General features: G+C 37.8%; 1 protein-coding gene and 1 pseudogene across 1 annotated transcript; both read left to right on the plus strand.

Annotated features, from left to right (window-relative positions):
• Positions 1 to 1590: 1590 nt before the first annotated feature.
• LOC121741455 lies at positions 1591 to 2553 on the plus strand. The gene is made up of 2 exons (XM_042134219.1): positions 1591 to 2324; positions 2397 to 2553. Exons 1-2 carry the CDS (start codon positions 1649 to 1651, stop codon positions 2477 to 2479), a joined length of 759 nt encoding a protein of 252 aa, XP_041990153.1. The 5' UTR covers positions 1591 to 1648; the 3' UTR covers positions 2480 to 2553.
• A 1131-nt stretch (positions 2554 to 3684) lies between these two features.
• Positions 3685 to 4521, plus strand: LOC121741447 (annotated as a pseudogene).
• Positions 4522 to 12118: the final 7597 nt, after the last annotated feature.

Below are 12118 nucleotides of genomic sequence, written 5' to 3' on the forward strand. Positions count from 1 at the left end.
ATGTTTGCAAATATACAACTTTACCTGCGCTGCTCAAATGGGATGTGTGTGTATTGCTTTGTTATGCATGTAGAGTTATATGGCTATATATAGGAGAAGGGAGAGAGGGTTGAATCATTGAATGGGATCCCAGTGTCGAATTTGAGAATGTCTCGGATCAGCACAGGTGGTGGATAATTGATGTGACCAGCGTTGACCTGAGCCAATTACATGTTTTTCTTAGGTCTGTGGCTCTTACGTAAAGCTTGGCTGCACGTGATATATGTTGACTTTGACTTTCAACACCATAAACTAGGACCTTTTCTTCATTTTCTATTTTATTCTTGAATTATATACTCCATATATTTATAAAAAGCTATGAATCGAATTGGCATAGCATGGGCAACATTCGCATTAAGAAATAAGAATAATATAATTTCTATAAGATTGAGAATGAATTTGTAACAATCATTAAATATTCATTTTATTATTACATAGAATAGAAACCATCACTATGGAATATTTACCTTAATGAGGTTACATATTGTTGATCATTGGCAAAGAAAGTGTAAATTGTCTTGTTCGATAGCGATTAATTAAGTATTCAAAAAATTAACTTGGATATGTATAATGAGGATTAATTATTGATCAGATAAACATTCCTTATAAAAGACGGTTGTGTGTCTTTGATCAATTTGTTAACACAAATTAAGTACAAATTATATATATAACCCCAATCGCTAGGAGAGGAATTCAAATTTTGTCGCAATCATATTGAATAAGTCGGCTCCTCTATCATTATCGTAATACGACTGAATTAATCCATTGCAATTTGGTAGACCACGCGCATGGATGAGTAGACCCGATCCAAATGTTTTCATTTTGACTTTTCGGAAGAAAACAAAACTCTTTGTCGATCCCAAATTTAAAATAATAGTAGCAATAAATAAATAAAAATATAGTTAATATAGCTAAAAGCATAAAAAATTGAAATAAATATTTAAATCATTAATGTAAAATATTACTACAGTTTTTTTTTAAAAAAAATCTTTTTATTAACCACCACACATTAACAAAACAAATATTTTACGAATATATACCATGATGAAAAAGTCGATATTCAATTGGTCATATTTATTCCTTAGTCGATACCAAGATGATAAAATGAACACACTTTTTCATTACTTTGTTCACGATCCTTTACTCAATTGCATTAATTTATCTTTGAAAATAGCATGAAAACAGAAGAAGACAATTTGTGCATCAAAAAGAATGAAAAACGAATAAAATCCAAACATTCCAAAGATGAGATCATTGTGGACGATATCTTGAAAGGATTTGAGAAACTCGTATCGGGATGGCTGATGAGTATGAACATCATAATAAAATTGCTATGTAGATTGAGAATACACATGTATATAGATAGTGTTTGAGAGAGAATCCGCCCCAATCACTGCTTAATTTGTCTGCCACTTTATACAAATTTTGAATTCAAAAAAAGAAAGACTGCATTCAGATTTAAACATAGAGGAATTTTTTCCGTTCAACTTTTCTGATTTAATATAAAGGCATTCCCTTTTCAAAGAAGTAAGAATAAGAATAAACTTTCCATTTTTAAACTTTTCATGATCATTCATCAACAGAGCAACAAAACGATATACAAATTAAGATGAAGGGCTTCAAGAAACTCAATCTTTTTCTTCTCCCTATTAACATAGTGATTTTAGCATGCGCATCCCAAGAAATCCCTAACAAGAGCTATTGTGGGAGCATCAAGATTCAACAGCCTTTCATCAATCAAAATTCTTCATCACTTGTAAGCCAACTCATCCTCTGCAAATCCAAGAAGCTCTATTTCAGGACATCAATCGGCCTATTCAAAATCCAGTCAATCAACTACACAAACAAACTCTTCATCATCTCCCACACTTCATCCTCTCCCACATCCCACTTTGTCTCTCCTAGCCGCCTCTCCGCAGGATTCCCTCCAGCTCCCACGGCCTCCAACTCACTGATCCTCTTGAACTGCTCAAATCGCAGCTCAGGCGTAACCCTCACGCCGTGTGACAACGCCACATTAGCAATATATCTGAAACAAGAAGCACAAGAGGTGTCATCATGTTCAGTGATTGATGATGCAGATCAAAAACTCGATCCTAAGCAGATGGGGTGCACGCGTTATAGCCGCGTCTATGCAGCAGCCGGTGGTGGTGGAGAGTTTGAATTGGGAACGACCATCTCTTTCGACATACCTGATCATGTGCCTGATCCATGCAACGAGTGTGAGAAGCCTTATGGAAACTGCGGCGTCGGATTGAGATGCGCTTGCCACCCCAAGAAATGCAGTATGTGTTCTTCCACTACTTAATTATCCATAAATAGTAGTAGTATGTGTTTGCTAATGATTTTTATTACAGGGGATAAGGTGATTTCAGCAGCGGCTCTGAGGCCATATGGTGTTTATCTAGTTTTCTTCATCATTTTCTTACATGGATTTTAAGGTTGTGGGAGTTTTGGACTGACTTTTTGTTATACAGCATGTAATTGAATAGTGCAGACTTAATTTAACTGGAAGTGCCACTTCTTCTGCTTTTTTTGTTACTATGTTTATGTGGCGAATTATGTAGCCGATTTTGTTTTTCAGGTTAAGAAGCTGCTTCTCTTAATCACCAAAATTATTAGTTTTGTGTGTATATCATATAGACTATATAGAGTCCATAAGCTATAATTAAGAAATTTTCTAGTGTAGCATAATAGGTTTTGTAGCAAGTGTCATGGGGTAGGCTAAAAGTATATTTTAATTCTTTGGTTTAGTAGATAAGAGGGTTTAGACTCTTTTTAATTAGCAATCCATTAGTATAATTGCACAAATTAATCTCCATGATCATATTTTTTCATTATGAAAGTTGAATTTTGAACATCAATTTACATACAGAGTCTCCCAAAATATTGCAGATTGAACAGTTTTTGCAGTTAACCAAGTTTTTTTTCCTTAAAATCTGTTGTATATTCCAGTGGATGGTAGTATCAGGGATCAATGATATTACATTTAAGTTACACAAATGTAAAGAAACATTAAAAGTTTCTTGGATTCGGAGGCAGCAAAATCTTGTTTCTCTTGTAAACCACATCATATGAAACAGCACATCAAAGTTGCTACTACAATTTAAGCCTTTTCTTTTTTGTCCAAACTTACTTGAGCATAAATTTTCAGGTTGCTTCTGCAACGTCTCTACCTCTGTTTAGGGTATAGGCAGATTAAGATTGCAAATACCAAGTTCGTTTTATATTTTAAACAAGCTATAGGCAGATTAAGATTGCAAATCAAATGCTAATACGGAGTATATTCTAACATTAATATCTGAAGTAAAATCACTCTTCTTATTCCCTCAACTAGTGCAGATTCAAATACCTTATTATGACTATATAGACGTTAAAGGTTATAAGCACATACTTCCTCCGTCTACTAATTTTATTATAAAATTAATAAAGCATATAAAATTGAGATTCAACTTGTACCATTTTTTTCATTCACTTTTTATTTATTACTCCTATTATTTCTTAAAAGTTAAAACCCATTATTTTTTCATTAACTTTCTATTACTTTTTCTTAAAATTTATGTCAAGTTAAATTGAATCATTTTATTTTATTGTAAATGTGGAGGAGGAATAGATTAGGATTAGAGGAATAGATGATCCTTCCGCATGGCCAATCAAGGCGTCCCGGGAGCCTACAGCGAGGCAGCCGCCGGGAAAGCCTACCCAAAGTGCGAAGCCATCCCCTGCGACCAGTTCGAAGTGGCCTTCCAAGCCGTGGACCGCGCCGTGCTGCCGGTGGAGAACTCGCTGGGAGGCTCGATCCACCGCAACTACGACCTCCTCCTCCGCCACCGCCTCCACATCGTATGAGAAGTCCAGCTCCCCGTGCACCACTGCCTGGCGTGCGGAAGGAGTACCTTCGGCGCGTGATCAGCCACCAGCAGGCGCTCTCCCAGTGTGAACACACGCTCACGCGGATGGGGCTGACCGTGGCGCGTGAGGCCGTCGACGACACGGCCGGCGCGGCAGAGTACATCGCGGCGAACGGGCTGCGCGACACGGAGGCGGAGCTGTACCGGCTGCAGGTGGTGGCGGACGGGATCCAGCAACGTGACGAGGTTCGTGATGCTGGCGAGGGAGCCGATCATACCGCGGACGGATCTGCCCTTCAAGACGAGTATTGTGTTCGCGCACGAGAAGCAAGGCACCAGCGTGCTCTTCAAGGTGCTGTCGGCCTTCGCCTTCAGAAACAGGAACTGCCCCATACGAATCGTCGACGACGCAGACACAGGGGCGACCACCAAACACTTCGAGTACCTATTCTATACAGATTTCGAGGCAACCATGGCGGAGGCGCGTGCACAGAACGCGCTGACCTCTTTCTTGAGAGTGCTGGGCAGCTACCCCATGGATATGACGCCATGGGCCCCTTCCTCTGCTCAAGATTAACTTTTTTTTACTCCTTTTTCATCTTATAAAGGTTAATTAATTACGCTTTTCATCTATCACGTGTGATCTAGTAGTATAAATATTTGATCCTGCGTGTATATAGCAGTATTTTTCTTTCACGAAAAAGTATACCACAATCATCTAAAGCATTAGTGGATCCACGATGCAGTGGGCCATTCTATAGCTCGCTCTATAGTTTTAACTCAATGTTTTAAAAACCAGACCGGCAAGCGAACCGACAACGTTACTGGTTCACAGTTCAACCGGTCCAACCACCGGTCTAACCGTTTTACTATTGCAAATATATATAAAAATATATTAAATTTAGTAAATGATTTACAATTAATAATATATCACAAAACATTAAACCCTATAGATAATTAGTGATGTATAAATATAAATAATATTAAAATTTAGTAAATATATTCAGATATATATATATATTTAATATTAGTTAGTCTAGATAAAAAATTTAATCACATTTGCAAACTCCCATGAAGCGTCGGCTGGAGATCTTCCAACCCAATGAATCAACCACTTAGTCACTGCTTGATTTTGCTATTTAACCATCTTTTTGTCCAGGATAGCTTGAGGTACAACATCATTAATATGGGATATATTGGGTAGATCAGTTACCAGACTTGTTGGTGGAGCAACCAGCTTCAGTTACCAGACTTGTTGGTGGAGCAACCAGCTTCAACAAGGACACATGAAACACATCATGGATGGTGGCCGAGGAAGGTAAGTTCAGCTTGTACGCAACCTTTCCAATTTTATCCAGTATCTGATATGGGCCAAAATACTTCGGTTCAAACTTGTGGTGCTTTCCTCTGATAGATCTTTGTTTATAATCTTGCAACTTCAGTCATACCCATTCTCCTATCTCAAACTCCTTATCACTCATATATTGATCAACTTGCCTTTTCATTCTTTCTGCTGCTTTGTGTACATTTCTCTTGAGTATACTAATAATTTCTTCTCTGTCTCTCAAAGCCAAATCCGCAGCCTCCACATTGGAATCACCAGGTAAATAAGGGACATGTAGAGGATGTGCATAGCCATATAAAGCTTCGAATGGAGTCATCTTGATACTAGAATGGTATGAGGTGTGGTACCAATACTCAGCTAAACCCAACCAGTAAGACCAAGAATGAGGCTTCTCTCCCATAGCACATCTCAAATAACATTGTAGGCACCTGTTAACCACTTCAGATTGACCATCTGTTTCTGGGTGATAAGCAATAGAATAGAGTAATTCAACACCCAACAATGTTAAGAATTCCTTCTAGAAACTGCCCACAAGGATAGCTCCTCTATCACTCCCAACTTTAACTAGCATTCCATGTAATTTAAAAACTAAATCCAAGAACACTTCAGCTACTTTGTTGGATGTAAAAGGATGTGACAAAGCCATAAAGTGTGCATATTTACTGAGCATATCCACCACCAAAGGTATAGTATCATTTCCTTGTAAACTTGAAAGAGCCTCAACAAAATCCGTAGTTAAATCTGTAAAGAGAGCAGTAGGCATTGGAAGCGGTTGTAGCAAACCAGATGGAGAAGTGTTACCTGGTTTATACTTCTGACAGGTAACACAAACTCTCACAAATTCTCTGACCTCTTTTCTCAACATTGGCCAATAGAGCAGGGAAGAAATCCTCTTATAAGTCCCTAATGCTCCAGAATGTCCAGCAAGAGCAGACTCATGGAATATGGATAATATTTGAGCCTTTAATTGTAAATCATTTCCCACCACTAGCTAGCCATTTCTTCTTATTTCTCCGTTATTCCAGCTAAATTTGGGATGAGAATCTTCATTTTGCTATTTCTCTTTCAATAGTTGTTGTACTTGTGGATCATTATTCCAAGACTCTTTAATTTTTGCAATCAGCTCCAGTGGAATTATAAAGGAAGTTAGTGCATAAGTCATCACTTATGGCACTCTAGATAAGGCATCAGCCACTGAGTTTTCAATGCATTTCTTGTATCTTATCTCATAATCAAAGTGCATAAGCTTAGTCATCAAAGGATGTAGTTAATTTCTGCTCTATCATATATTTTAAACTTTGATGATCAGTTAAGATGATGAACTTCTTACTCTACAGATAATGATACCATTTCCTAACTGCCATCAAAATTGCTAGCAATTCTTTTTCATAAACAGATAGATTCTGGTACCTTGGAGATAGAGATTTGCTGATGAAAGTTATAGGATGCTTGTCCTGCATTAGAACTGCCCCAATTCCCACTCATGAAGCATCAGTTTCGACAACAAAATCTTTGGTGAAATCAAGTAAAGCCAATACAGGAGTTGTGATCATAGCAACCTTCAATTTTTCAAAAGCTTCTTGTGCCTCTGCTGTCCACTTGAATACAACACCTATAATCACTTCTATCAGGGGCCTAGACATCACTCTATAGTTATGTACAAATCTCCTGTAGTACCCCGTTAGGCCTAAAAAACTCCTAACTGGCTTAGCCGTTTTAGGTTGTGGCCAATTCTTAACTGCTTCAATTTTTCTTTCATCCGTAGCCACTCCTTTGTCTGATATAATGTGACCGAGGTATTCCACTTCCTTGCACCCAAAAGTACACTTAGATCTCTTGGCTAGAAGGCAATGCTTCTTTATTAATTCCATTACTATTCTCAGATGTTGCTCATGATCCTCTATACTGCTGCTATATATAAGGATATCATCAAAGAAAACCAGAATAAACTTCCTCAAGTGCTCTCTGAAGACCGTATTCATTAAATTTTGAAATGTGGCTAGGGCATTTGTTAAACCAAAAGGCATTACCAAGAATTCATAATGGCCTGAGCGAGTTTTGAAGGTAGTTTTATGTATATCTTCTTGTCTCATCCTCACTTTCCAGTAGCCAGACCTCAAGTCTATTTTGGAGAACCAAGCAGCCTTTCCCAACTCATCAAGAAGCTCTTCTATTACAGGTATATGATACTTATCCTTCACAGTGATTTCATTCAAGGCTCTGTAATCTACACATATTCTCCACGAAGAGTCTTTCTTCTTCACTAATACAATATGACTTGCAAAAGCACCCTCACTATGCCTTATTACTCCAGCTTTCAACATATCATCAATCATAGCATCAATCACATCTTTCTGCTGAGCTGCATATTTATAAGGTCTCATATTCATTGCTTTTGCACCTTCTTTTAGAATGATTTTGTGATCTTGTTCCCTCTGTGGAGGTAATGTCTTTGGTTCCTCAAATAAGTTTGCATATTCCTCCAGAATCATATTAAGATTGGGCCAAATCTCTTCTGTACTGATCTCACAACAACAACTAAAGCCAGTTTCAACCGAGGGCATCCATTGGCTTAGCTTCCTTTCATTCCCAGCTACCTCTTTCTGATTCAGAATGTGTTAGCAGTGAAGTTGCTCAGCTTTTGGTGACCACGTCTCCCCTTGCAACTTCACCTCTACACCATACATTTCAAAAACCATGCTAAGGTTATTGAAATTCCACTTAATTTTTCCTAATGTAGATAACCATTCCTTACCAAGTATGAGATCATAGGTCTCCAAACAGATAATATAGACTTCTGCCTGAAACATAGCTCCTTGAATTTCCCATTCAAGGTTGCTACACTTTTGATTGCATTGCAAAATTTGTCCATTAGCTACTTCCACTGCTTTTGAATTTACTAGAAGAAGCTCACAATTTACTTTCTTAGCCACTTTAGCATTTATGAAATTATGAGGCTACCTGTGTCTATCAGGATTTTCAAGACCTTTTTCTGGCATATTTCTCTAATCCTCATAACTTGAGGTCCATCATTTCCCCAAACTGAATGTAAGGACAGTTGCGATCAGATTTCTCTTCCTCTGCTTCCTCTTCGCTCTCTTCTTGCTCCTCACTCTTCACTACTTCCCCCAGCTCTAGTAACTGTATAACATAGGACCTTCTCTTAACACATTGATGGTTTGAAGTGAATTTTTCAGGACACCAAAAACACTCTTTCTTTGCCCTCTTTTCATCCATTTGTTTTGGTGTTAGATTTGTACTTGCTCTGACCCCTCCCATTCGACTACTATCCTTATTTCCTCCACTCCAATTGCTCAGATTTCCAGTAGGTTTGCTAGTAGCTGTAACTGTCAATGGTTTACTACTTAAGTAATAGCTATTACTTGTTTGTACATTGCTTTGAGCTCCCTTCGACCTTCCCCCAAATCCTTCACAGTAAGCTCTTGCAATTTGGCCAATGAATAAGCCTCTGCTAAACCTTTCGGTCGAAACATTTTCACAGGCATTTGCAACTTATCAATCAATCCAGATAAAAAGAATCTCAATGCTTGATCCTCTCTAATACCTGCTCTCGGATATAATTCATCAAAAGTATCAATATAATCCTGCAGCGTACCTTTTTGTTTGAGATTCCTGAGATCTGCTAATGGATCTTCATACGCATGAGCTCCAAAACGCGTGGCTAAGGACGAGCATTAGCAAGCCCAATCTGCATAGGCCATATCCCCATGTAAACTCTCAAATCCTCGATGCCATTGCAGAGCCTTTCCTTCAAGGTGAATTGCCGCCACTCTTACTTTCTCTTCGTCCGGCACCTTCGCCACTTGAAAAAAATATTCCGCTCTCATCATCCATCCTTCAAATCCATATCCATCGAACTTAGGAAATTCATAGCGTGTAGATCTTCCCCAATCGCTCCTTCCTTCGCTCTAGTTTCCTCCACTACTACCTTCTCCATTATCCATTGCCGATTTGCTCTTTTGATTTTGTAGATTAATCGCAGCAATTGCCTGCGTTAACTCTTCTAATTTTCCTCCTTGAACTTGCATTACTTGCTCCAGAATTTCACCCTTCCTTTGCTCCATCATCTCCATCATCTTCTTCTCCATTTCTGCACCTCGAGTCACCGTCCCGACGTCCGGGGATCGATTGCTCTGAATACCACTTGTTACGACCTTACTACGTGACTTCCCAATCTTAGCTCGTAACACACAAATCCACCACCAATACAATGAATCAAACGATAATCTGCAACACAATTAATGATCAGAATAAGAGGAATTGTATAGATCGTAATCCAAGGAAAATAACAACAACAATGCGTAAGAAAATATAGAGAGAATGCTCTAGATCCACGATCTAAGCACAGCAACAATCACAACACAACACACGCGTAAGCAGGGGCGGAGCTACGGTGGGGCATGGGGTGCCCTTGGGCCCCCCAGCCATTTGCGTTTTTAGTATAATATATATTCAGAAACCATTGCTATAGAATTTGGTAGCGCAGTTGGCAAGTGGTGTCCTTTGGATCATGCTTGCGGGGAGGTGCTGAGTTCAATCCTCACCCACGCCATACTTACATTTTACTATTTGCCCAATGTTAGTAATTCATTTCTTGTCAAATCATCCCAGATGTGCTATATTTACCAAGTGACTTTTAAAGATTATTTTAAAACTTTTACCCAATGCTATATTCTAATTTACTTTTTGTCAAATTGTATTTTAACGATGTGCTATTTTTACCCAATAATTTTACTGTCAAATCATTTTTAAGAGGTGTATTATACTATTTAATCAATGATTTTTAATGATTATAGTTTGAAAGGATGTTATTTGTTCAATGATTTGTAAACATTGTAATATATATTATATTTTAAACTGCTTTGTTATTGGTATTGTAATATAATTAATAGTTTCATAAAAATTTTCTAATATGTACAACTAAGCAATTTGCTTTACTTATGAAAAACTTAATTTTATTAGTAGGTAAAATTCTTTTAAAGGTAATCACAAAATGCTTATATCAATTATTCTTGATTAGATTAAATTTGCTTGATATGCATTTATTTCTTGAGTATTACATATCTGAAAACATACCTTTAATTTTAAGATCTTTTAATTCTAAATGATGAAAAAAGGAAAAACATATAAGGGTCTTACTACGACTAATTTCAATGACAAAACCACCGAGAGATACCTACAACTATTAACAGTGGCAGAGCTAAATTTTTTCTTCTTGGGCCCCCCACCGCAAAATTCCTGGCTCCGCCACTGTGTGTAAGGTGTGATCTCGGTTCCTTTTATACTCTGCTCTCCACACGCTTCCCGTCTCTGTTCCATGTCACCTTGGCTACTAATCACACGCTCACGCGCTTTACACGTCATCGCCACCTCAGCATGTTAGTTAGGATGTCGCATGAGCCAATTATTGATCTAGCAAAGCTTATTGAATCATCTACTACCTTACTATGTTGCATGCATATGTTTAAATGCGGATATAGTCATGCATGCAACACTAAGTGTACTAAGGTGTCAAATGGCGATGTCTACGTGTGCACACACACATCCCTCCATGTAAGTAATTTATAAACACTTCATCGTAATAGCTTATTTTCAAAGTTCTAAGTTCTTGTAGTATTTTTTATTTCAAAATAAAGTAATAGTGCTTAGTTTATCATATTTTCGGTAATTTCATTCACAGGTCCATTGTCTTAGACGAAACACGAATGTTGAACATATTAGTATATTACAATTTTTATAAACCAACTGCATAACACTAAAATTCTCAATGGCACTTATTCATCACATAGTCTGATAGTCATATATACAACATATAAACGAATTCAAAGTTTCAAACACTGTATGCTTTAAATTCGTTATTTCTTTAAAATAAACCTACGATTCTAGAGAAAATAACATTATTGGTTTGTAAATTGATGAGCTATATGTCATTTTTTTTAAATAGCGCATACTAGTCGTTTTTAAAACTGGTCACAAAATAAATATACTTAAAATTTATTTGGATTTTATTGACGACTTTCTTAATCCAGACTGAAACAACGTAAATGCCTCAAATAATCTATATTTGGTATGTGTATACGTAGACATTTCTCTACTTCTTTATATATTTTCGAGAATATAATTGGCGCTTTTTGCTCGATTCTTGTGGATAATGCCTTTTTCTTGGGTCTCCAGTGCGAGGCTATCAACAATATAAATAATTTAGAAGTAGAGAGGTTTTGTACTAAGAGCATCCGCAGCGGTGGCGGTTGGCGCCACCGCCGTCCGTGCCAGCGGCAAGGCGAAGGACCGCCACCGCTGCAACCGCGCCGCTGGCACGGCGCTGCTCGATGTATCGAGCACGTCCGTGCCAGCGGACGCACACGTGGCGGTCTCCCATTCGCCAACGGCATAGCCGTTGGTTTCAAACATTTTTTTATTTTTTATTTTTTAAAAAATCGGATTTTTATTAAAAAAATCGATAAAAAATAAAAAAAAAAAATTTCACTTCCCCAAAAAATTATATCCGTTTATAAACGTTTTTCCCCACTTTTTAATTTTTTTTTTATTTTTTTTACCCCAAAAATACACACTTTCATCTATAAATACCCCCAATTTCACTCCAAAAAATTCACACTTTCACTACACAATTCTCATCATCAATCTCTCATATCCATTTTCATCTTCCTCTCACACCCTACAACACCACTATGTCCGGTAACGACGACAACCCAAGCGGCTCTCACGGTTGGAACCCCGAATGGTTCGGTTCGCAACTTCAAACGCACGAGTCCATGATATTGGGTCTCCAAAAACAATTGGGGTTGGTGCCGCCGGATGCGTAGTCTTCCTCGGGTTATATTAGCCAATAATTATGTAATTT

This window comes from Salvia splendens, chromosome 1 (genome assembly GCF_004379255.2).
Source record: "Salvia splendens isolate huo1 chromosome 1, SspV2, whole genome shotgun sequence".
NCBI classification, from domain to species: Eukaryota; Viridiplantae; Streptophyta; class Magnoliopsida; order Lamiales; family Lamiaceae; genus Salvia; species Salvia splendens.

Excerpts from the sequence above, each read along its gene's own strand:
- LOC121741455 (XM_042134219.1), top strand. The coding sequence starts at position 1,649 with ATGAAGGGCTTCAAGAAACTCAATCTTTTTCTTCTCCCTATTAACATA. Across the intron at positions 2,325-2,396 it reads TTGCCACCCCAAGAAATGCA|GGGATAAGGTGATTTCAGCA; the intron begins GTATGTGTTCTT and ends TTTTTATTACAG.